We start from the raw sequence: 23,754 nt of genomic DNA, 5'->3' as shown, positions 1-23,754 counted from the left end.
TTTGTGGTGGTCCGGCAGCGGGAGAGAGCACAGCTCGACGACGCGAGGCGCCACGCCCGCTAGGTCCTCCAGGTGAATGTCCAGTGACTAGAATCGCAGCGTAGAATCGCGTAATGTAGGTTAAGAGGGAGGGAGAGAGAGCGAGCAAGCGAAGAGACGAAGACGACCCTAGTCTCGAATCAGACAGTAGCGGCTTTATTTTTTCCAGAGCTTACGGTCTAGAAATCAAGACTGCAACGGGAGGAGGTGGAAGGAATTTTTGTTCTGGGTTTTTTTGGTTCTTCCTGTTCGGAGAAATGGAAACGGCATAGGAAAGGTTTTATTTTTTGGTCTTGGAGAGTTTAGATGGCTGTCATTCCGTCACTGGACATCAGCTGGCAGGGAAATCACAAGCGCAAGTGCAAGCCGCTCGGGTTTAAGAATCTCGGCAACACTTGCTACTTGAACAGCGTACTTCAGTGCCTGACTTACACTCCACCGCTCGCGAACTATTGTCTTCGGGGCCAACATTCCAAGCAATGTGAGTTTTTGACTCTGGGTGGTAACTTGTCCTTTCTTTCTCATCGATTCTTTCTTTTTCTCTTCTTGTAGGTGATGGAGCCAACTCTGCCTGCCCGTTTTGCATGCTGGAGAACAGGATTTCTCGGTCGTTCGATATTGAGGTGCCGGTCGATGCCCCGCAACGGATATACAAATACCTCCAGACGTTTGCGAAACATTTTCGGGCTGGACGGCAGGAAGACGCTCACGAGCTTTTGAGATACGCCATAGATGCATGCGACAGCGCCTGTGCGCGGCTCCAGAAACGCGGTTCGAAGAGCTCCGACCAGACCGTGATGAAGGAGATTTTTGGAGGATTTTTGCAGAGCCAAATCTGGTGTTTGTCGTGCAACGCAGTGTCTAGCAAGCTGGACAGCGTCATGGACCTCAGCCTGGACATCGTACGAACTAAGACCTTGAAGGAAGCCATCTGCAATTTCTTCCAGCCGGAGGTTTTGGACGGCAACAATAAATATCAGTGTGAGAAGTGAGTATTTTTCTTACATTATGATTTTCCTCAGCGTCTCTTATTTTTTCCTTCCAGGTGTAAAAAGCTTTCAGTCGCAAGGAAGCAGCTGTCGATATATCAGTCTCCTAATGTTCTCGTCATCCAGTTGAAGGTATTGTCCCAGCAACCATTTCTCTACCAAATGCTAACGCTTGCTTCTTCAGAGGTTTGAGAATTTTCTGGGGGGCAAAATTGATGCTCACGTAGAGTTTGAAGAAGAGCTGAAGCTTCGAAGCCACATGTCAAAAAATAGTCCGGTAAGCTCTTTGATTTCTAATCATTTATCGTGATATAGTTCTTTCCAGGATGTGCATCCCGATTATTCTCTGTATGCTGTTGTAGTCCATTCTGGATTCTCGCAATATGGTGGGCATTATTATGCTTATGTCAAGGTATTTGTGTTTTCCTACGTCATAAAGTAGTGTTTTATACGCTTTCCAGGACCCTCGAGGACAATGGTATTGCTGTAACGATTCTTTCGTTTCAGCCGCCTCCAGCGCGACTGTATTGTCGGAGAGAGTCTATATACTTTTCTACGTCCGGGATTCTTCCAAAATTTCGAAAGACGGTCTTTCTTCCGCCTCCTCTACGCCTTCACCACCTCCAACGCCTGATCCCGTCGTGCTCAGCCCCAATGCTTCTTGCTCATCGGCGAAGAATGGCCAGCAGAAAGTTACATTTTCATTTGCGAAGCGAGAGAAGTCTACTGCCCTCAAGCCGATATCCGTAGCAGAGGAAGTATTGAAGCTGATTGACCCCAAAACTCCTGTAGACAAGCCAGAGAGCAAGCCGCCTGCGGCGATATCGTCGGCCACAATGTCGGTTTCAAAGTCAACTCCTCTCGAAAACTCTGTAAAGTCGGCAAAAGCTAAGGACACCAAGTCATCCGAAAACGGTGTTAGCGAGGAGATCCAACCGGCAGTCCCTCCATCACCGCCAAGGGAAAATGATGCAGCACGTGCAAGCGAGTCTGCAGGTTCCAAAGTTTCTGTGCCACAGAAAAGACAAAGGGAACTTGAAGCTCGTTTGCACGATTTTAAGGCCTCCGCAGATTTCGAAGCGCTAAAACTAAGGTAACTATGAAACGTGCTTCTTTTCTAACTCCCAGGTTTGTTTACTCTCAGGCTGGAGAATGAAGGCCGGGAAATTTTGAAACAGTCGGGCTGGTGTGATGAGGTTAGACGGTCCACAAAGCGATGCCGCAGAGATGACCCCGAGGCAAGGTGAGCAAAACTATTGATAGTAACAAAACAGTGCTAACTTTTGGTACGTGCAGGGACAAAATGCGTGAAGAGCTGCGCCGTCAACTCCCTGAGTCGGTGAAGGAGCATCTCGTGAGCCTTCTACAAAGTTTTTACATGACTAAGAATTTCATAGGTGGGAGTTTTTGAAAGTCTTGGTGCTATCCTACCAAGCTATTAAGTTTTGTAGGGGATATAAATAGAGATCAGGACTGGGAATGTGAGCCGAGTTATGGAACGGTATCTTCTTTTGAAGCTCTTTCTCTTACTTACATCCTCTCGGGGGTCTTGAACAACATTTACAGACAGGGTCTATCTATCTGAAAGTTCCAAGTTAAACAAAACAAGAAGACAGATACTAGAAACATTCGCAACCACGGCACTGGAGAGTACACCTCCGATGACGAAGGAATCTACAGGAGAAGGATGTGGAGCCATGGACCATTCATGCCACAACTTCTCAACGCTCAAGCCAAGTATTTGCCAGGTAAAGCTCTCATCCCACCCGTCTGCCATTTTCCTGTTGATCAAAGCTACGAAGTCGGACTGAAACGAGTCTTCCAGGTACACGAGGAAGTGTGCCGTGGCATACGAGCCAACGTCCCAGGGGCCTTTGGTGCTGGTCACGAACTCATCCGGCTCGAACTGGTTGTCCGGTGGGAGGCCGGCTTTCAGGCGCACGAACTTTGCGATGCCCGTCAAGAGTCCCGAAGGAGCGGCACCAATACCGTTGATCCAAGCATTGGTCATCTGCTCGTAGATGAGCCCCTCGATCTCTCGGGTAACGTCTCCCTGAAACTCCCCCAGGTGCTGCTGGCTGATCTCAATGACTGACATGTTGTCGATGGTGGTGGTGCTCGCAGTCTCCCCCTCGGGCAGCGTGCTAATAACCAGAACAATCTTTCTCCTGCCCGAGGAGCTCACTTGGAGCAGTCTGGTGGTGAATCTCAGTGCCTGCTTGAGCACACTCTTGGCCCCGGCGTCGCCCATGTTCTCGACAAAGCTCCGGTTCCCGCGACTGCTCCCGGCCTCATTCAGAACCTCGAGCTCCGGAGCGTGAGACTTCGACTTCACGGGACTTACTTGGATCCAGAGCATCAATCCCAGCACGAGAACCAAGTAAGAAGCTCTGTCGTTTGGATGCTGCTCGCTGCGCATAGCAGACCTTTCGCTGCTTCTGGATCCAAGAAAAGCCAGACAGACAGAGAGAGAGAGAGAGAGAGAGAGAGAGAGGGCCAGCGTTGTTGATGTATCGCTGTCTAAGCTACAGTGGAGCATTCCTTGCGTACATAGTAGACAAGAAAAGCTTCTTTGACTTCACTGGAAATAAAGCAACACTTTTTTAAACTTAAACACTAGACGGCGGGAGTTAAGATTAGGGCTCTTGAAAGATTACAGCGAATATCCGTCAGTCCAGCTCGTTGTCGCCATAGGCCACGAACCGGTAGCGCTGCTCGTAATCCCCCCGGAAGAAGAGCTGCGCGTCAAACCACTTGGGAAACCTCACCAGATCGCCCGCGAAGTACTCGCCGCTGAGATCGCTGTTGACGGGGTGGACGAGCAGGCTGCCGCTCACAATGTAGACCCACTCGTCCACGATCCAATCCCAGAGATAGCCGCACTCGCCCGATTTCCAGCGCGACCAATCCGCCACGCCCAGCTCCTCGAGCCGCCGCTCGCTCACACCGCGCTCCACCCGAATCGCGTAGATCTGCTCCATGGGCTTGCGGCGGAAGATGGTCCGGGAGAGCTCCTTGGCGCTCAGCTTCCTCTTGGGCGCCGCGAATGTGGAGGGGCCGCCCTTGGCCATCGCGGTGGTGGGCGGAGCGGCGATCGCCATGGCCGCCATGGATGGATGATTTCTAAAGCCCTAGATAAACCCCAAGCTGCGAACACTCGAAAATGGTGTTGGTCCCCAAAATTCTTTCTTGCGAGGTTTCACATGAGATTTTCAAGCTCGCTTGTTTCCCTGGTTCTGTTGGTAGTAGAATCCTCCCGGAGCGGCGGTAGCGCCCGCGCCGCCGGTGGTGGCAGCCTACGAATGAATCGATCGTTTGAGAAAACCAAGAGATCGAAGAAAAAACGCAGAGATCGAAGGAAAAGCTTACTTGGACAACTCCAGGGAGCGTTCCCATGCCCAGAGAGTGGAGAAGATCTTGCGTCTCCTTGTCAACCTGAGAGAGAGGAGAGTTAGAAGCTAGAATCGATGGAAATGCAACCTTATACCTCGATCACGTCGGTCTTGATTTCCGACTCCTCGGGCACGAAATCCATACGGCGCTCGCGCTCCTCCTCCTGGAGCTTGAGCGAGATGCCGCGCACTGGCCCCTTTTGGATCCTCCTCATCAAATGCTGCGAAGCAAGCAAGAGAAGAAACGATAAGAAGCTTTAGATCTTTGTGAGGATTTCTTACAGTGGCGAACCCAGCGATCTTGTTGCGCAGGCGCTTGGACGGGATGATCGCTACTTCCTCGGCGATCTTCTTGTTGGTCTGGAAATCCAGGGTCATCCGAGAGTAGTACCTCTCGATGATGACCCTCGATGCCTTCTTCACAGTCTTGGTTCTAACGCGCCCCTGGACAACATTTCGCACAGTCACGCCACAAATCTCCCAGCAACCAGACACTCACCATGCTTGCTCTTGCGAGATCAGCGAGAGCGCGCGCGCCGCAGTAGTAGCTTCTCCAAGAACCCTAACCCTAGCCACCAAAACCCTAGAGACGAGCAAGGAGAATATCCCAAGGAACAAGGATACGCACAAGCCACGTGTACATTTTCGATTGGTTGGAAGCCTTTGCGTCATCCATTCGAGAGGAGGAAGATCAAGGCGCTCGACGCAGCGGCGAGGGTTGGATCAAAGGTCTGTGGCTCGAAATCCTTGCCTCTGGATCGCAATGTATGCTAGATTGTGGCTCTAGAGCTCGTAATCTAGGTGTTCTTGGCGACATTTCATCCACTGACGCTGTGCGTGTGCTCCAGAATCTATGGCAATGGCGACCGCCGTGACTGGCACCTCCACCGCAGTGCTCCAGAGACAATTCCTCGGATCAGGCCTCCGGATTCGTCCACAGCACGCGCGCGCGGCGCTCCACACCACAGCCATAATCTCGTCCAAGCTCGCCAAGGAGGAGCTGGGGAGTGGAATTGGCTACAATGCGCTCGCGGGGGCGGTGTTCGCGGCGCTGGCCAGCGTAGAGTCCGCGAGCGCGGCACAGCAAGCGGTGGCGGAGCTCGCGGCCGGGGCGGACAGCGATTCCAGGGGATTGGCGCTGCTCGTCCCTCTCGTCCCGGCGGTGGGATGGGTGCTCTTCAACATCCTCCGCCCGGGGCTCAACCAATTCGAGAGGATGAAGAACGCCAAGGGGGTGGCGATTGGATTGGGTGGCCTGGGCGCCATGGCAGCACTAGCAGCGTCCACTCCGCCTCACGCTGCCGCCGCCGCCGCCGCCAGGGAGATCGCCGAGCTCGCGGAGAGCGATTCCCGGGGCCTGGCCGTGCTGGGCGTTCTCGTCCCAGCGATCGGATGGGTGCTCTACAACATCCTCCGGCCGGCATTGAATCAGTTTGATCGGATGAAGGCGTCCAAGGGGGTGATCGGGGCGATTGGCATTGGAGCGGCGGCGGCGGCGGCGGGGCTGGGTGGCGCGCCCGAGGCGGAGGCCGCGGCGGCGCAGGAGATCGCGAGCATCGCCGAGAGCGACAACCGGGGACTGCTGCTGCTGCTGGTGATTCTTCCCGCGATTGGATGGGTGCTCTTCAACATCTTGAAGCCGGCACTGAACCAGCTCAACAACATGAAATCCAAGTGATCGATCGAGGCGAAACGAAAGAGATTTCTTCGAGAGCGTTCGCTTTAAAAATATAGATATAAACATGTATAAAATAGGGCATATGTAACAAAGGCCTGATTGATATGGCTGTTTAGATCAACTTTGTCCGTGTGGAGTGAAACAGCCTATTTGCAATGGAGGAGACTACGATGACTTTGAGAAACGCCTCCAAGCGCAAGAGTGGAGTTTCCGCGAGCAGAAGCCATTGCATTGTGCTTGTCTCCGTCTCAGCTCTTTCAGATCTCCGTAAATGCAATGCCTCGGAGCTTTGGAAGTGGCTGAAAGATTCAAAACCTAGAACTCGAGGATTATGTCAAAAAATTGTTCGAGCTCGAGTTGACAAATTGTGATTTTTAAATCACAAAGACAAGAATTGGTCACAACCATGAGTCTTGTTATAAAACCGTGGCGAAACGAACGAGACTTCTTCGAGAGATTTCCGGCTTTGGAATCAGAAGTGACGATTCTTTGGATTTGAGTTGAAAGATGACGGACAGATGCAATCTTGCCATTTGGAGGCATTTGCTGTAACCGGAAAAGACAAGGATTCTCCGAGGTGGGCGTGATTTTCTGCTCTTGATTGCAAACCGTAGCGTCCAACAGCACAAGCCAAGGAATCCTCGACGGAGTTTTGAGCTATTAAGATCGTGATACTGAGCCTTATGGAACATGATAGACAAAGAGCGTACGAGAAGATGAAACGAAAGAGATTTCTTCGAGAGCGTCCGCTTTAAATACAAACCCTGTGAATCTCGAAATCCCCTGCGCTTGATTCATCGAGTGTCACAGGTAAATCCAAGATAAATTGTTCTTTGCTTCCAGGACTGTTTTGTAGATAATCTTTGCGGAGTGCAGCAGCCCGCCTTCGATGTGAGACCACAACCTGTTTGAGAGACGCGTCCAAGCGTGGCTCATGTTTCTTGGGCTGTGGGATGTGGTGGGCGGAGAAAATGCCCCGATGTGGAACGCGGCCGAGGCGTGAGAGCGCGAGCATAGAGCACGCGGAGCCATTACATTGTGCTTGCCTCCGTCTCTGCTCTATGCAACCCCGGATCTCGGTACACACACGGCCTCGGAGCTTTGGAAGTGGCTAGGCTTATTTCTGCCGGCACTGTCCGGTTAAACTTGCCCTTTAGGGGCATTTGCTGCAAACGGCAAATAAAAAGATTGTTAGACTGCTCACTGCGTAAACTGTCATGTATGAGTACTAATAAAGCTCTTATCATCGTTAATGGCGAAGCAATCGTTTGTCAGAAACGGCGTCCAACGGCACAAGCCAAAGAATGTACGATGGAGTTCGTGATAGTGCACACAACACAACCATGAGTCTTATATAACATGATAAACAAAGAAGTACGTGGTACTGTCAGAGATCAACCGCGGGCCTGCCGGGCGAAAGCTAGCAGCCAAGAGCGCGAGTCCGTGATCTTCTCCATTTCCCAGCCCAGAAATGTTTACTAGTACCACTTATCTGCCGCCGCTGCTGCTGCTGCTGCTGCTGCTTTCGTTGCTTGTCCCGTGGCCATGTCCGTGTTCTGGTCAGCACAGCCTTGGCCTGAACACTCTCAAACATCGCCTGCCACAGGCGAGGCACACAAGATAAGAAAATGCTTAAATGGGGTGACCTTCTCAAAAAGAAAGGACTTCTATAACTCATGATCTAGCGGCCCAGCTACGATTAAGAAAAGCAGTGACTGGAATGAGAGAAGACTTGACTTGTTGGGAGGAAGCATAGCATCATCAGCATGTAGTACAGGCACAGCTATAGTCAAACTCCCCTACTCATGGTACTTAAAACCATTTTAGAGCAACCTGAAACTTTGATTGTCAACCAAAGTTTTTCAAAGAATTGGTCCTTTTAGCAGGCAGGCAGGCAGGGCTACCAGGACCTGGGACACAATGCATTAACTTAACAGCACCAGCACACCAGGGAGGGGGCTCACTCATTCATTCACTCATTCACTGGCGACCTGGACCCAGCAGAGAGAAAGCAATGCACAGAGCATGGAAACACCATCTAGAACGAGCATGGCCGCTGTGCTGTGCAAGATATATAAACAAGCAATAAAAGACACACCAGAAAGTGACCACTCCTACAACCCAAAAATTCTTCTCGCTGCTCCAGAGAGCAACTAGTAATTCTCCCTCTCCCCACACAGCACCACAGCCAGACACAGTCACTCCAAAAGCGAGAAGGCAGGAAAGCACCATAAAAGATGAAGAGTAAAGAAAGGCACAGAGTAAAAGGAGAAGCTACTTACTTGCCACCAGTGTCGGAAGAATCTCCTCTTGGAAAGCCTTAGGTTCCTGTTCCAAGGACGTAGATTTGCTGCTGCTGCTGCTGTCACTTGTGGTGCACCTCGGTCGTACCCAGCACTGCTACATCTTGACCACAGCCATTCCTTCTCAACCTCTGGCGGAGCACCACCACCACCACTTCGCAAAAGGTTGCCACCAGCAGCACTTCCAGCAGCAGCACGAGGACGACGACGACGAGCACAAGGCTCCTTCTCCACATCCGCCTTGGGATCGCCTTCGCCACCACACTCTTCATCTGTTGCTTCCTCTTGGAGCACCACCACGTCTTCATCCGAGTTGCTGAAATCTGGAAATATCAGACAGTATTTTATGCTTTTCAGGCAATCAGCAAAAGAGGAAGCAGAGCAAGCAGCCATGCACAAATCCCTGTCTGTCACGCTGCAGAAGCCAAACACGGGTCCAGCAGACACCAACCAAGCCAAGCCCACTCCAGCCAAAATCCCAGCCAGCTAACACACTGAACACAAGCACAGCAGTAGCAGCAGCAGCGAGGCAGCAATTGCGTCTCACAAGAAGAAGAGAAAAAAATCAGCCAGCCTCCACCCTCTCACTCACCCAACGCCCCACTTAAAAAACAAACCGAGACAATGCCAAAGAATGCCCGCCTTGCAACTCGTAAACAATCAAGCATGTGCACACCGATCAATCCCCCATACGAAGGACCGAGTCGTCGCGAGCAGCAGCTCTCTTCTAGGTGGACCTTTAGCTCAAACAACAAACTTGTCAAATGTTAGTGAACTCCATTACAAGAAAAAAAGAATGCTGTGCTACTTGCTAGAAAAAGAAGAGCACCTGCTGGCGGCTTTCGATGACTTCGCCTGGAGCGGCGATGATTGGAGCGGGCTCACTGTTTCCTTGACGTCAAAGTACTCCGAGCTGTAAGGGATCAAAGGACCGCTCCTGTTGTTGTCCATCCCTTGGTATGGGAGCTGATGATGGTGGTGGTGATGACCCCCATGGAGCTCCATCGAGTACTGCTGCGGGGACCTGTTCTGGCTCGTCATCACCATCTTGTTCTCGGCCCTGCATATACCACCGTCAAATGAGTACTCGGAGGACGTGATCTCCGTGGGAGCCCTGCTCTGCATCTTGGTGTCCACCCCTCCGCAGTAGGAGAGGATGTGGAGGAACACGCAAGACGCCGCGCTGTGCTTCATCTTGACTTTGGGACTGGCCCCTTTCCCCTCGGCCTGCTGCCTTCCAAACCGTCTCTTCAATTTCCCACCCTCGTGCTTGGAGGGACCTTTGCCAACCGGAGCAACGCTGGGAACGAGTTGCTCGGGATGCCGTCTCTCGTTCCCAAAGCACGTCGGAGTGGAGCTCCCCGACGACTTATAGTCGGGTGGGCAGTAAACGTAGCCATTCTCCTCCGTCTGTGTGGCGACGGTGCAAGCATGGTCGATGGACGGTGCCCCGGTATGCGGCCTTGAGACCTCACACACCTTGATGTCGTGCATTCCGGAGTCTTCGTGTGAGAAACCACCACCGCCATTTGCTCTTTTTGTGCTGCTACACTCGTCCGAGCCGGAGGATGCCTCGGGGGCGTGGCGTTTCCCATTATGATGATCCAAACCGAGACTCCCCAGCTGGCTGGTCACTGCTTGGACGCTCACGCTGCTGCAATTCTCCGGCATTTTCTCTGGGATGCTTCCAGCGGCAGCATACTCCTTTGGGCTCAATGAACCCGACGAGGCCTTGAGCCATGTCTCGGCCCCTCGGAATTTTCTCTGGAGAACTTCCTGGCCGGTTCCGAATTTCAGTGGTTTTTCTGTGACCGCCAAAACGACAATAAAACAGTAAGATCCACGAAGAAAGTGGAGACAAGGGAGAGATTTCGGTGATGGACCTTGGTTGTTGTTGCTTTCCATGAAATATTCGGATCCCTTGAGGACGTATTCTCCTCCCGATGCTGGAGTCAAGGAGTCATCGTCGCAAACATCCTGCCATATGTAAGTGCTCTTGTACATTCTGGCCAGAAGAACAGCACACAAGAATCATGAGCGGATGTATTCACATACATTGATTTCTCGATACCTCTTACACGACCAGGAGAACATGTTTGGCATGCCGCCGCCGCGCAATATCGTCAACCGGTGCTTCACATCTGAAAGATCACGAATCAAGCCAGATACCGAAGGAATCATGGGAAATTTCTCTGGTTCCTGGCAAAGATTTCCATGAAACAAGAGCGATTACCTCGAAGGCGAAGGCCGTCGTGCGAATGCGGCACCTCGATCATGTGTGGCGGCTCGATCTTGCCGCCGCGACAGAGGTAATACACAACCTGCGCCTTGCTCATCATCGGCGGTGATAGCGCCCCTGCCGCCGCCGCTGCCGCCGCATGATTCTTGATCGATGAAGATTTCTGCTCGGCGCTGTGCTGCGCCGCTCGATCCGACCTCGCCATCGTCATCTCCCCCATCTGTGGCATCGCGCGTCGCATAAACTACACGAGAGTGGAGGTGGAGGAGGCGATCCGAGGAAGGCGCCGATCATCTGGACAAACAAAGCTCTGAGAGAATAGAGAAAGGGGACAAAGAAGGGGTTTTAGGACAGTAGGGCTTAACCCGATCAAGCTTAAGCGCCTACCGTTAAACTAGCCATATCTGGGACGGCGATCGTGCCACGTGCAACGCAACTCCGGCACGCACCGATCCAACGGCAATCCCACCGTCCACGGACGTATGCCCACATTCTATGCGCATTTACTTGTATATTTATATGGTTTTGGGTCACATGGCCCGCTCAATCACACACAATCTAGCAATCTCCATGGTTTGAACGGGAATATTTTTCTTACCACCTTGGTAGTTTTCAACGAATCTCGTTATCTCCGCTCCATGGGGAGGCCGCCATTAAAAATAATTTACCCGATGCGTGGTGTTTACAGTTCATTCCCGCCTGTCAATCAAAACGTTTGATCACATGGAAAGATCAAAGGCAGAGGAAGGGGGGAGGAATAAAAGTATCATTCACGGTGATCGCTAAGTAGTAAAGAATGCTTGTGGTACTTTGGGGTCATGGCTCGTGAGCCACGAACGTGTAGCTTGTCACTTTATACGTACGTACTCTGTACAGTTGTCAGTCGTTAGTTCGAAAGCACATGCCCCCTTTCTTCTTCGCGTATTTATCCTATACTACTACGTTAAACCTTTTTACCATACCCTTTGATTTACAGAGTTAGGTTTATCGAGCTAGGGCGAAATTAGAGCGGAGCTATGGTGTCGACGCCGACGGTAGCGGGCGCCGTGCTGGGCCTGGCGATTCAGCTCTACTGCAACGGCATGCGAAAGCTTCCACTGATGCGCCGTAAGCCCTAGCCAACAGCGATCGATTCTAGGCGGTGATGGTTTTCTCTCGTGCTCGCAGATCCATGGGAGCACGTCCTGTTCATGGGGATCGGCGCCTACGCGATAAACGAGCTCGTGGCGTGGGAGTATCGCACGGAGGCCGCTCTGGAGAAGAAGAAGGCGGAGCTTCTCCGGATCAACAAGAACAGGCCAGTCGAGTCCCTTCCCAGGATTTTCTAGAGCTGTGAGCCTCGAGTTCTTGTAAGAAATGTTGACATGGCAGTGGGATCCTGCTGCTCGTTTCGCCCAGTCGATGTTGCCGCGAGGGTAAAGGATCGCGAGTTTTCCTGGAAGAACAGCGTCGGTACAAGGCCGCGGGGCGAGGAGAATCGGGAGTTCTTCGCGGCTCTCCTCAGAAAATGCGGGAATTCGAGGGATTTGGCGCGTGGGTGGAGAGCCCACGCCCGGATTCTCGCCAGCGAGCACCTCCGCCGGAGCCTCTACCTCAGCAATCTCGCGATCGAGATGTTTGGCAGGTGTGGAGAGATCGATCAAGCTCTGGCGGTGTTCCGCGCCTTGGACAGGCCGAATGTCTTCTCCTGGAACATCACGCTCGCCGCGCTCTCGCAAAACGGGCACTTGGACTTGGCCAGGGCACTCTTCGCGGCGATGCCCGAGAAGGATGTGGTCTCGTGGAACACGATGCTGGCAGCCTTGGCAGAGAATCCATCGAGGCTCGGCGAGGCCAGGGAGTTATTTGCGCGGATGGAGGAGCTCGGATCCACAAGCGCGACGTCTTGGGTCGTGATGATCGCAGCATTTACCCGCACTGGCGATGTTTCCAGCAGTAGAGATCTCTTCGAAAGGATAGAATCGAAAAACACGGTCGTGTGGACGTCAATTGTCTCGTGCTACGCACAGAATGGCTTGCTTGATCAGGCGAGTGATCTGTTTGAGAGAATGCCGGAAAGGAACTTGGTGTCTTGGAACGTGATGATCGCAGCAAATGCCCAGAATGGGCAAATGCTTAAAGCAAAGGAGCTGTTTGATAGGATGCCCGAGCGCGACGTGGTGGCATGGACGACGATGGTTACCGGGCATTGCCAGAACGGAGAGAGCAAGAAGGCGATGGCTGCGTTCACGGCGATGGATCTCGAGGGCGTGGAGGCCAACGAGATGACATTCGTGAGCTTCCTGGACGCGTGCGCTGCCACCACCGCCATCGCCCAGGGCCGAGCGCTCCACGGCGATCTCCTCCTCCGCCCCGCTGTGTGGAGCAACGTGATCGTCAAGAACGCGGTAGTGAATCTCTATGGGCGGTGTGGAGAGATCGAGAGCGCGCGCGAGGTTTTCGAGGGGATGAGCTCCTGGTCGAGGACGATCGTCTCCTGGACGGCCATGGCGACGGCCTACGCGCATAATGGATTTGGCAGGAAGGCGGTGGATATCTTTCGCGCGATGGTGCTCGAGGGCGTGGCGCCGGATGGAGTGAGCATTGTTGGGATGCTCTACGCTTGCAACCACGCCGGGATGATCGAGGATGGGTGGCAGTGCCTCGCCGGGATCGAGCAGGACTACTCGCTGGCCCCGGCGATCGCGCACTACGTGTGCGCGATCGACCTCCTGGGACGGACTGGGAGGCTTCGCGAGGCCGAGGAGGTGATCGATGTGATGCCGTTCGAGCCAGATTTTCTGGCCTGGAACACGCTGCTCGCGGCGTGTAGAGTTCATGGTGATTTCGATCGAGCCGAGCGCGCGGCCGAGCGCGTGCTTGAGCTGGATCCCGGCGCGGTCGGGAGCTACATTCTTTTAGATTCTTCACGATACCCCTCATGAACCCTAGAATTTTTGGCTCCGAGGAGCAAAGACGTTGCTTAATCGGACGTGCCCAGCGGCACTCCCAGGATCCAGCTCCAGCAGCCGCTTCGCCGCGGCAGCGCCTCGCTCCAGATCGCTGTGGATCAAGCACGACCCCAGCAGGCAGCCCCAGGCGGCATTGTCGGCATCGAACGGCATCTCCTGGATGAGCCGCTCGGCGATTCCGATCTGCCCAATTCTCCCCGCGGCGTCGGCCATCGCACAGTAGTGATCGACGCTGCGATTCACGCCGAAATCGTCCTCCATCGCCGCCAAGATCCTCCAGCCCTCCCGCAATCTCCCAATGTGGCTACACGCGAGAAGCACGCCCAGCAGGGTGATCTCGTTTGGATGGATCCCGAGAAGCCCCATCTTCCGGAAGAGATCGATCGCGTTCTTCCCATTGCCCGAGTGGGCATAGCTCACGATCATCGTGTTCCACGAGACCACATCCCACACAGGGATCCGTACGAAGAATCTCCCCGCCTCATGCACGCCCGTACCGTAGGCAAGTGCGTGCAAGACAGCGTTCCACGACGTAACGTTTGCGTACGGCATCGCATAGAAGGTGGCCAGGGCAGCGTGCACGTCACCGTGCATACCATATGCCGCCACCATGGCGTTGCCGGCGGCGGTGCTTGGCCCTGGCGCACGGTCGTACACTGCCCTCGCGTCTGCCAGATGCCCGGAGCTGGCAAATGCATGAAGCATATTCGATGAAGCGATGCTATCGTGCTCGGGCATGGAATCAAACGCCCATGCTGCTGCTTCTACGTCACCGGCCAAGGAATAAGCCTGGAGCAGCGCTGTCCATGATACTACGTCCTTTTCGGGCATATCCAGAAAGATTTGCTTACATCTCTCCAGATTCCCCTCAGCGGCATATGCAGTTAGGGTCACGTTCCATGCAACGCAGTCTTTTTCAGGGATAAGATTCAGCAGTGCCTTTGCCTGCTCGAGTTTCCCGGAGGCGGAATACGCCGACGCCATGGCGGTACATGTGATGGTATCCACACGAGGCATGGATTCGAACACTGCCTCTGCATAAGAATAATGCCCACTTTGGGCATATGCAGATAGAATAGTGTTGCCGGAGACAGTGTTGTGCTCGGGCATAGAGTCAAACAGAACTTTTGCTTGATCGAGCTTGGAGTGCTGCGCAAGAGCTTGGAGAATTGTGTTGAAGGAAACTATATCACACTCACGCATTCTTTCAAAGACAGGGAGTGCGCCCTCAAGATGCCCGTTATTGGCAAATGCAGCGATCAAGATTGCAGAGGAGAATACATTGGGATCCTTGATCTGATCGAAGACACGGCACGCGGCTGCAATATCACCACATTTGCCATACATTTGGAGCAGTGTGTTAAGCAGGAAACGATCATGCTGGAGCTCGAACGAGGTGAGAATCAACGAATGGAGACGTTTTCCCTCAACCAGATCCTTTGTTGCAGCGCAGTGGCAGAGCTGATTTACAAGTCTGCTGCGAAGAGCATCAGCTTCCAATGGAATTGATGGTTGCTCAGTCCGTTTTGCAAGAATGTTGTTGGCAAAGTTCCCTGAGGTGGATTTTTTCATGTTCTTGGCCATCCACTGAAGATATCTATCTGGTAAATTATCCATTAGGGTTTTAGAACTAGTTTCTGAAGGTTTTTTACTTTTGTAAAATTCATTGTATACCTTCTAAAATTATTATTAGTACTAAATGAAAAACCATTGCACAAAAGAATTTAGTGTCTTAACTATTTGGTTTGCTTAAGTAATGTTTGGGATATTTTATTATATAAGTTATTAAGACTAATCTATTATTTTTAATTTATAAACATGTTTATAATTTATAAACTTTCCTAAACACTTTTCAGTATATTTTAGTTTATTCTACCATCTAATTGGTCAATATGCATTAAGAATAAATTTATGTTTATAAATTATAAACATGTTCATACTTAAAATTAAATTTGATCAATTAGATTAAAAATAGGAATAACATTACTGTTCATTACTGTTAAGCAAACCAAGTGTTGTTGTGCAACAAATTTTATTAATAAATTATATTTAATGATAATTATTAAATTAAATTAAATTTAGAAGGTCTATATATATATATATGTGTGTGTATATATATATATATATATATATATATATATATATATATGTGAGTGCTTTATGTTGTTAAACATGCTTGTGTTTGACTAATAAAAATGTATTATACCTCTAAATAAGTATCAAAACCTTGGATTTTTTAATAAAAATAAAACTTTAAAAAACTTGACATGTGTTCAATGACTAAAAAATATTAGTTTTTTGGTGATAGAACTAATAAAAGTTATGAATAGTAGAATGTTTGAAATTAATAAGTTTCCTAAGTATAAATAGTAATATTTTTTATATAAATGAATATTTATAATTTAATTTTAAGATATTAAATTATTATGAAAAAAATTAATTACAAAATTTATGTCATTTCAATTTTAGTTCTTATATCCTTTAATGTAATTATTGCTCCAAAATACTCACCATAAATTGGAAGAGTAAGTGTTTTTAATCCACAAGATATGGCTAAAATTATTGGAGCATTTTATGAATTATTATGGAAAATTGACCAAAGTAAAAATTCTTTATATACAACTACTTATGGAGATGATATTGAAGTTAACACTTCTGAAGGAATTGTTTCTGTATTTATAAAGCGAAAAAATAAATGTTCAATTGAAAGCTCAACTTCAACTATTAATGGTCATACATTATTTCAAGGTTTTATGAATGTATTATATCCAGTTATAGACACAATAAATTTTTATTCTTCAGATTCTTTTGAAAAAGAAACTAATACATATTTATTTAAATATAAATTAAAAGAAGATGATTCTACATCTTTATTAAAATATTCAAATAACAAAAGTCTCACTAATGACAACTCATTTTATTGCAATATCAAAATTAGTATTCTATATTTTAACACTGCACTTCATAGTGATAGTTTTTTAGTTTCTCCAAATGGAAAGAATATACTGATTTTAAATATCAATTGTGATCTTATTTTATATTCAAAAGAAAATAAAATTTGGGATATGTCATTTTCCTTTATAAAAGTATTTAATTGTTATTTAAAGCTTCTTAATAATGGAAATCTAGTTTTAGGATATAAAAATGAGGTATTATGGAATTCTAATAATTATTTGAGTGATAAAAATAATTTGTTTTTACCAGCATATTTCACGGTTCAAAATGACTGTAATTTAGTTATCTATAGAGCAAAATTTCCAAATATTGCTTTATGGAACTCTAATACAAATAATCATAATTTATGTAGTTTATAAGAAAATAGTTAATATTATATATTAATTTTTGTTTATTTTATTTTAAGTGGTTGAGCTTTATATTTATTTATATATTGGTATTGATTTACTCACTAATAGTTTAGTCAAAACGCATTATTATTAATGATTTTATTTTTGACTAATTTGGATGATTCAAATTTGATTTTAGGTTGAAGGTTCATATTTTTTCCCTAAAATTTTTACTTTTAAAGTAAGATTTATTTAAATCAATCTCAGTAATTATTACATCTTTCAAATATGATAAATAAGATTCATCTAAAAGAAGATAAAATTGGCATTAGAAATGGACTCTAGACACTTAAGGAATTGATGTTCAAATATTGCAATGGTGTGAATAAGAAAGAAAATAGAGCATGGTTAATAAATAATGATGGAAATACACAAATATAGATAATAGGTAGCTTTGTCTGTGTCTAAGATTTCTCAGAAGTAAGAATGGATAAAATAGAGAAAGTTCTCACCGTACAAAATTTCCACTCACCCACTAAAAGAAAAATATACACATGTCACAATATTAATGATTTTGATTAACATGGGGAATTCATGAATCTATCTCATTCAAAGTTGTAGCACACGTGGTTTTCACTCTTTATCCTATAGTGATTTATCATAAGATAACCACGAAATGAAACCTAAACTCTGTGAGACACAAATCCCTAAACCCCAAAGTGGAGTCGAAAGGGCACCACATGGTAGTGGCCGAAGCGAAAGCTAAATGAGCGTAACATGTTAAGACTGAAAGTTTCAACTTGAAAGGTCGAGAGCGGGAGTGGAACTCCCAATGAAGTGCTCGAGGAACAAGCACAAAGTGAGTGATAAGTGAGTCTCAAGAAAAGGGACACAAGAGGACTATCGTGAATGTGACTTCGAGTATCGAAAGTTACCTGTCGGCTAGTCTTTACAGACACTCTTACCTTACTGCCACGATGGCAGAAGGTTGGTATTGCTGGTTTGCTTTATCAGCCCCTCTTGTTCAAGTGTTAATTTATTGGGTTTAGCATCTGTCCTTAGTCAGACGGACATAAGGTAGGAACTATGTGTTTCTAGCTGAGCATACTCGGCTTGGCTCTTAGTTCTTTTTTGCTCTGTCTTGCACTAGCTTGACAAGAACCCTCACGTATTGAGATTGGTTCCTCAATATCGCTACATGATAGCTTACCGTGTCTGCCAAACACCTTTGTTATCATGCCCTTTGTGTTAGTCTCATTTCGGTCCTAAATGCTATTTATGGAAAGTGTCTAGATTTGCTCATTTGGCATGTTTACGGAATGTAAAGGTTGTCCTGAACACAATGGTGTTCATCCTATGTCCAAATTCGCAATCTAATGCCATTCCATATTTAGTAAGTTTCAAGTTTGTCCCAAAGACTAACTCTAACTCTTGATACTAAGGGAGGCTTGGGGTGAAAGCCCAAAGCGTGTGTTCCTCAAAGGGGGGGGGGGGTTGTGGGGGGTTCCAAATGTATAGTAGGGATAGTGGGTAGGTCGGGCATGGCCGACCAACCTGAGGCATAGTTTAGCTCCCGTTTGTGTGCCTGTCCTTGTTCTACATCCGGCTTAGGTCTAAGCCCAAGTTCCACACCATGCTAGCTGGTGGAGTACCCATGTCCTTGCGTTAGGCCATCGGTATGCCGAAATAGCACTAGACTCCGTTTGGTTCCGTTTTATATGCTGGTCCTGGCATTAGGATACTAGTTACTCTAGGATTGTTCCAAGTCGCTTCGGGCTCCTATCCCTATGCTCCGTGGGCTTTATGCTCGGGAGTTGCTCTATGGTTCGGTTCCATCACTCCTTGGCTCCATGTTTGGGAGTTTGGCACTGTTCCTTTGTTCAGTGGCCCAAGGCTCTGAACCTTGAGTTTTGCACCATGTTCCTTTGGACACGTGGCACAAAGAGGGTTTAGGTTCCGCTTTGTGGTGTTATCCTATGGTAAATCACCATAGGATAAAGGGTCAAAACCACGTGCGTTACATTTGGGTCTCGGCAAGTACTATCCAATGAGATTGGGGAACTAGTCTCGTTGCATACACAAAGATAAATATGATGATCCGAGTGGGTACACGTTTGGGTGCAAAGGCTTCGCAATCGTCCCTTGGGTATGGTTTTTGTTACCTTTTTGTACCGTGATAATGTGAGCTTGCTCTTGGGCTCATAAGAAGGATTAAGTTATTCTGTTTACACGAGTTTACGCTTGGGCTCGTGAGTGAGGCACATTAGCAACTTGAGGTTACACTTTGAGTTGGCAGGATTAATGTTAGCTTATCGGTGGTTCTATGAGTTGTTCTATGTACCATGGGTGAAAGTAAACTTTCCCTAGGTTTGCTATGAGTGGCAAATAGGTTGGTCCGTAGCTGTTTAGCACAACATTAGTGGATCCTTCCTAGGCATGATTATAAGTGAATCAATCAAAACTATAAGGATGAGTCTATTGATTCAAGTAATCATTGCCATGCTCTCTCATAAACTTTTCTTGGATTGGACTGAAGGCAGTGCAAACGCAAGCTTGAGGTTTAGTCAAGGATGAGGCCGAAAAAAAAGTTCATAGGGACGAAGGATCATGCACGTAAATCATCTTCTCTTTTGGAGAGATGATTTGCAACAAGGTGTGACTCATTGCTCATGTTCATGATATGCAATCAAGAGTCCCTATCTTGGTGCATATTGGAAATGATGGTTTTACAAATGGTAAGTTGTGGGATGGATAACAATGAAGTGCTATATCATTTTGTCTAAACTTGCTATTGGAAGACTTGGGTTGCAATGCTCAATTCTTTTCCGAGGAACCTTGCTATTGCTCCTTGAGTAGCTTAGTGTTGGATTAGTTTTGAGTTTGGTCAAAAAAAGAGTGGCATGAGTTTGTCTGTGTTGTGAACAAAAGTTAGTGGTATTGGATGTTGTAAGTCTTTATTGGTGGAGTGTGGCATTTATGTTACATTTTGTCGAGTCGAGTTGACACTTGATACTCATATAAACCTTTGAAGTAATGACAAAGGCATTGCTTGTGGTGTTGCTCAATTGATGATCAAAACATTGTGATACTTTGTGAACCACGTGATAATGAGCAATGTGTTTACGAAGTTACTTGGTTAAACAATAATCAACCCTGAAGTGGTTGATGGAGAAGCTAGCCTACTTGCAAGTAATAGCATTGTTGTAGCTTTGATTGGATTCTCGATAGTGGTCCATTATGCTAAGCTTAAGTTGGTACCTTGTTTTCTTGAGGGTTTGCCCATAAGGTGTTAGAAAAGAGTTGTAACATTCATTTGCTATAGCTTGTTGATGAATCCGTTAACACTTGGAGTAGATTGTTGGATTGAGAAGATGTGAAGTTTGAGGTATTGACATCGCTAGCACTTGTGTTAGTGGAAGTGGCATTGTTGATTCGAGTGATGAAGAATTTTCCTTAGAGCTTGATTTTTTATGTCATTTTTCTTGTTAGTGTTTGGGCTTCACATTGGATCTTGAACGTGGTTGAAGAAAAGTGTTAGTGCAATGTGGATATCCGAAGATATGGTCTTCGCGATCAAGCCTTGGATGTTCATTTTGCATTTTGCAGATGTCGGTGTTGGATGTCAGAAAAATAGGCAAAGATGTTCAATGCTTAAGCATACTATAGGTCATGAGAATTTGTGTTGAGGTGAACTTATGTGAAGTTGTTGGTAGAAGGAAGTTGGTTGAGTCTTGAAAGTTTGTATTCCTAAACTGAGAGTCATTCTTTCTCTAGGATGGAAATTTTCCACAAATTTTCTTAAACTTTTCCAATGGCTGATCTATTCATCATTTTGCTCGAAAATCATTCCATTTTTGTAAGCCAATACAAACTAGTGAAAGGGTTGAAATTGACTTTAGTTGGCTTATATCTTAGTAGGTAGTTTGTATGATGCGGCCTGAAAGGGATGCTGACTTTTGGGGCTAAAGCAATTGAGTTGGATAGAGTCTGGAATTAGTGTAGAAAAGTGGCCATTGCGCTTTTCTAAGAAGGGTGACCCTTGTGCCTTTTTTTTGTAGCGTTATGCTTAGTGGTAGGTTGCACCTTGCATTTCGTAAAACTCTATGAGAGTAGTGAGCTCTCATTGATCTTGACTTAGTTTTGGTGGCTCTACGCCTTGGTTAAGGATAGTGATGTCCAATTTAGTTGTTTGAGTTTGAGATGTTGGTACCCATACTATAACTTTGTTTATGAGGAGGTTATGTACCAATATGAGTCCATCTTATGGTCTTCATTTTAGTTTCGACTAAGTGTTGGTCATGCATAGCTAGCCCCTTTAAGACATGCTCAAAGCTATTGCCTAAATGTGTTGGTGAACTTATCGTGGTTAAGTTGGATTCGAGTGGTTATTTAGTTTATGCTTGTCCATGAACCTTTATCTCATATCTGGGGTATTACGTTCATGTTGGACAAGTGTGTGACTCGATGGCATGAGTTTAGTGTTGGGTCTTGTAAAGGCAAGTTGAAAGAGTGATTGTTAGTTGCTTTGCGACTAATGATTGCTTGTAAACTTTGTCAAAGACTATTAACACTTACTTCACTCAGTGAAGATTCATCAATGATGGGCTTGCTTTGCCGGATGGTGTTGCGGAGGATTGTGTCATTAGACTACATGAGTTTTCCATGTTGGCATGTTGACTCTACCTCTATCAATATCATTTGGTTGTGTTTAATTCGTAGTGTTGGATTTTATTGAGTGTTGGATGTGGTGAATCACTCCTTGATGATATGTTATCTGTAACTGAGTTTTGCTGAAGGATTGGTCTCGGATACTAAGTATAGTATCTTCTACTTTGGTTAGTTTAGTTGTTGAAGAGCTTTGAGTGGTGATTCACTCTTGCTTTCTTCTAACTTTGTTATGGTGTTGATAGCATTAATGATGCTTTGTCATTGATATTATTGATGTTAAGATTCAAATGAGATGAAATGTCTATTCTTAGGATTGATATTAAGTTTCATTAGTCTCAATAGAGATAGTGTTGATGATTTGGTTGTAGCTTTGTATTATTAGCATTCGCACATTTGCTAATTAACAACTATGTTGACGTTCAAATGAACTGAGTGGCAAGTTTGAGTTAGTTGTGTTTTAGACGAGATTATTTAGTAGAGGTTGAGCTTTGGCTTTTCCTTGAAAAGTGATTCAGTCGTGGACTATGCTAACTCTATAAGTGGAAGAGTTAGTAATCGATATTGGAATGTGTGAATCTTTATTGGATTTGAGTTGGGATATATTAATCATTGATAGTTCTTCTTGTGCTTGTTATGAAGTGAGTTACGTTTTGGTATAGATGGATTCATGGAGGATCGTTTAGTGATCACTTGTTGAGCATAACTTTGTTATGCTTAGTTTTTGGATTGATGCAGATATGCTCTTCATTAGCATTTGCATTATAAAGTTTAGCTTTTGGATATGTTGAAGAGGATATTGTGGGTTGTACCATGATTTCTTCTTTAGTATTGAAGTTAATTCATGCAAAACTTGTGATCATTGTTAGGCAAGTATTAGCTATAGACTTTTTCACGCTTTTGGTTTTTTGAGTTTGATGCTCATTGTTCCATTTGTTAGAAGTTGTTGGGGAAGGCATTTTTGGCTCATTAGCTTCAATGCTGAAGTTGGCTTTTGCATCTGGCAATCATTGGTGATGATTGACTATCATCTAGGATAGTTGATTATCCTTGTCAAAAGGATTTGCTTGATTATTGTTGATATCGAATGATTTGCCGTTTTTCGGGATGGTGGATTCCTTTGACAATGATTATGCATCTCTTTCTTGACGGGATGATTGATAGTCTTTCATGATAGTTAGTTATTCTCTTTGATGGCTTCTAGCTTTTCACAATACCATATGTTCTTTGTGGTTTGCTCTGGATTGGTCTCTTGGGTTTGAGACATCCGTAGGATATGGTTGACACTTGCTTAGTGTCGCGAACGTGACTTCGGGTTTCGAAAGATACTTGTCGACCAGTCCTTACAGACACTTTTTCCTTACTCCTATGACGGCAGGAGATTGGTATAGTTGGATCCCTTTATCAGCCCCTCTTGTGCTAGTGGAGTTAACTGGGCATTTCGAGTGTACTTAGACCGGACGAGCATAAGGACAGAATTCCTACATGTTATTAGCTAAGCATATTTAGCCCGGTAAGGAGTTCCCGTCTTGTTGTGTCTTGCACTGGCTAGTGATAAGAACCCTCGCGTATTGAGATTAGTCCCTCAATATTGTTGGATGATAGCTTACCGTGTCTGCCAAACACCCTCACTATCATGCCCTTAGCATTAGTCTCAATTCGGTCCCAAATGCTATTTATGGAAAGTGTCTAGATTTGCTCATTTGGCATATCTATGGAATGTAAAGATTATCTTGAACACAATAGTGTTCATCCCGTGTCCAAATTCGCAATCTAGCGCCATTCCAAGGGAGGCTTGGGGTGAAAGCCCAAAGCGTCTGTTCCTCAAGGGGGCGGGGGAGGGGGGGTTCCAAATGTATAGTAGGGATAGTGGGTAGGTTGGGCATGGCCGACCAACCTGAGGCATAGTTTAGCTCCCGCTTGCATGCCTGTTCTTGTTCTGCGTCTGGCTTGGGTCTAAGCCCAAGTTCCATTCCATGCTCGTTGGTGGAGTACCCATGTCCTTGCGTTAGGCCACCGGTATGCCAAAATAGCGCCAAACTCTGTTTAGCTCCATTTTGCGTGCTGGTCCTGGCATTGGGATGCTAGTTGCTCTAGGACTGTTCCAAGTCGCTTCGGGCTCCTGTCCCTTCGCTCCTTGGGCTGTATGCTTGGGAGTTGCTCCATGGTTCGGTTCCGTCACTTTTTGGCTCCATGTTTGGGAGTTTGGCACCG

The 23,754-nt window shown here is 46.9% G+C and overlaps 8 protein-coding genes across 8 annotated transcripts; 3 read left to right on the top strand and 5 right to left on the bottom strand.

Moving 5' to 3' along the window:
• The first annotated feature begins 10 nt into the window (after positions 1-10).
• On the top strand, positions 11-2,563 carry LOC9651009 (ubiquitin carboxyl-terminal hydrolase 25). Its single transcript, XM_002972579.2, has 8 exons — positions 11-520; positions 592-1,027; positions 1,085-1,160; positions 1,213-1,305; positions 1,354-1,440; positions 1,490-2,121; positions 2,173-2,271; positions 2,325-2,563. The coding sequence occupies exons 1-8, from the start codon at positions 346-348 to the stop codon at positions 2,437-2,439; spliced, it is 1,713 nt and encodes a 570-aa protein (XP_002972625.2). The 5' UTR covers positions 11-345; the 3' UTR covers positions 2,440-2,563.
• A 38-nt stretch (positions 2,564-2,601) lies between these two features.
• Positions 2,602-3,447, bottom strand: LOC9651008. The gene has a single exon (XM_002972351.2). The coding sequence runs from the start codon at positions 3,445-3,447 to the stop codon at positions 2,602-2,604; it is 846 nt and encodes a 281-aa protein (XP_002972397.2).
• A 180-nt stretch (positions 3,448-3,627) lies between these two features.
• LOC9651007 lies at positions 3,628-4,164 on the bottom strand. The gene has a single exon (XM_002972350.2). It carries the CDS (start codon positions 4,136-4,138, stop codon positions 3,698-3,700), a length of 441 nt encoding a protein of 146 aa, XP_002972396.2. The 5' UTR covers positions 4,139-4,164; the 3' UTR covers positions 3,628-3,697.
• A 15-nt stretch (positions 4,165-4,179) lies between these two features.
• Positions 4,180-5,015, bottom strand: LOC9651703 (40S ribosomal protein S17). Its single transcript, XM_002972349.2, has 5 exons — positions 4,920-5,015; positions 4,703-4,864; positions 4,516-4,641; positions 4,398-4,463; positions 4,180-4,324 (listed from the first exon to the last, which is right to left on the bottom strand). The coding sequence occupies exons 1-5, from the start codon at positions 4,920-4,922 to the stop codon at positions 4,241-4,243; spliced, it is 441 nt and encodes a 146-aa protein (XP_002972395.1). The 5' UTR covers positions 4,923-5,015; the 3' UTR covers positions 4,180-4,240.
• LOC9651006 (photosystem II core complex proteins psbY, chloroplastic) lies at positions 5,008-6,219 on the top strand. Its single transcript, XM_002972578.2, has 2 exons — positions 5,008-5,149; positions 5,269-6,219. The coding sequence occupies exon 2, from the start codon at positions 5,274-5,276 to the stop codon at positions 6,096-6,098; it is 825 nt and encodes a 274-aa protein (XP_002972624.2). The 5' UTR covers positions 5,008-5,149; positions 5,269-5,273; the 3' UTR covers positions 6,099-6,219.
• A 1,186-nt stretch (positions 6,220-7,405) lies between these two features.
• On the bottom strand, positions 7,406-10,982 carry LOC9651702. Its single transcript, XM_024677406.1, has 6 exons — positions 10,635-10,982; positions 10,473-10,542; positions 10,285-10,406; positions 9,231-10,206; positions 8,381-8,717; positions 7,406-7,695 (listed from the first exon to the last, which is right to left on the bottom strand). Exons 1-6 carry the CDS (start codon positions 10,879-10,881, stop codon positions 7,519-7,521), a joined length of 1,929 nt encoding a protein of 642 aa, XP_024533174.1. The 5' UTR covers positions 10,882-10,982; the 3' UTR covers positions 7,406-7,518.
• A 602-nt stretch (positions 10,983-11,584) lies between these two features.
• LOC9651701 (pentatricopeptide repeat-containing protein At4g02750) lies at positions 11,585-13,652 on the top strand. The gene is made up of 2 exons (XM_002972577.2): positions 11,585-11,747; positions 11,808-13,652. The coding sequence occupies exon 2, from the start codon at positions 12,005-12,007 to the stop codon at positions 13,562-13,564; it is 1,560 nt and encodes a 519-aa protein (XP_002972623.2). The 5' UTR covers positions 11,585-11,747; positions 11,808-12,004; the 3' UTR covers positions 13,565-13,652.
• Positions 13,568-15,208, bottom strand: LOC9651700 (pentatricopeptide repeat-containing protein At2g35030, mitochondrial). The gene has a single exon (XM_024677165.1). The coding sequence runs from the start codon at positions 15,206-15,208 to the stop codon at positions 13,568-13,570; it is 1,641 nt and encodes a 546-aa protein (XP_024532933.1).
• Positions 15,209-23,754: the final 8,546 nt, after the last annotated feature.

Source organism: Selaginella moellendorffii, unplaced genomic scaffold (genome assembly GCF_000143415.4).
Source record: "Selaginella moellendorffii unplaced genomic scaffold, v1.0 SELMOscaffold_19, whole genome shotgun sequence".
In the NCBI taxonomy this organism is placed as follows: domain Eukaryota; kingdom Viridiplantae; phylum Streptophyta; class Lycopodiopsida; order Selaginellales; family Selaginellaceae; genus Selaginella; species Selaginella moellendorffii.
Note: the sequence above shows the minus strand (reverse complement) of the source record. Positions and strands in the feature narration are given on the sequence as shown.

What these genes read in the sequence shown, in the direction of transcription:
- LOC9651702 (XM_024677406.1), bottom strand. Translation starts at nt 10,881, where the DNA reads ATGCGACGCGCGATGCCACAGATGGGGGAGATGACGATGGCGAGGTCG. An exon ending in GGAAAGCAACAACAACCAAG is followed by an intron (nt 10,207 to 10,284) that starts GTCCATCACCGA and finishes TGGCGGTCACAG; the next exon opens with AAAAACCACTGAAATTCGGA. An exon ending in TCATCGAAAGCCGCCAGCAG is followed by an intron (nt 8,718 to 9,230) that starts GTGCTCTTCTTT and finishes TCCAGATTTCAG; the next exon opens with CAACTCGGATGAAGACGTGG.
- LOC9651703 (XM_002972349.2), bottom strand. An exon ending in TCAAGACCGACGTGATCGAG is followed by an intron (nt 4,464 to 4,515) that starts GTATAAGGTTGC and finishes CCTCTCTCTCAG; the next exon opens with GTTGACAAGGAGACGCAAGA. An exon ending in CGCTCCCTGGAGTTGTCCAA is followed by an intron (nt 4,325 to 4,397) that starts GTAAGCTTTTCC and finishes ATTCATTCGTAG; the next exon opens with GCTGCCACCACCGGCGGCGC.
- LOC9651007 (XM_002972350.2), bottom strand. Translation starts at nt 4,138, where the DNA reads ATGGCGGCCATGGCGATCGCCGCTCCGCCCACCACCGCGATGGCCAAG.
- LOC9651009 (XM_002972579.2), top strand. Translation starts at nt 346, where the DNA reads ATGGCTGTCATTCCGTCACTGGACATCAGCTGGCAGGGAAATCACAAG. An exon ending in GGGCCAACATTCCAAGCAAT is followed by an intron (nt 521 to 591) that starts GTGAGTTTTTGA and finishes CTCTTCTTGTAG; the next exon opens with GTGATGGAGCCAACTCTGCC. An exon ending in ATTATTATGCTTATGTCAAG is followed by an intron (nt 1,441 to 1,489) that starts GTATTTGTGTTT and finishes TACGCTTTCCAG; the next exon opens with GACCCTCGAGGACAATGGTA.
- LOC9651700 (XM_024677165.1), bottom strand. Translation starts at nt 15,208, where the DNA reads ATGGATAATTTACCAGATAGATATCTTCAGTGGATGGCCAAGAACATG.
- LOC9651008 (XM_002972351.2), bottom strand. Translation starts at nt 3,447, where the DNA reads ATGCGCAGCGAGCAGCATCCAAACGACAGAGCTTCTTACTTGGTTCTC.
- LOC9651006 (XM_002972578.2), top strand. Translation starts at nt 5,274, where the DNA reads ATGGCAATGGCGACCGCCGTGACTGGCACCTCCACCGCAGTGCTCCAG.
- LOC9651701 (XM_002972577.2), top strand. Translation starts at nt 12,005, where the DNA reads ATGGCAGTGGGATCCTGCTGCTCGTTTCGCCCAGTCGATGTTGCCGCG.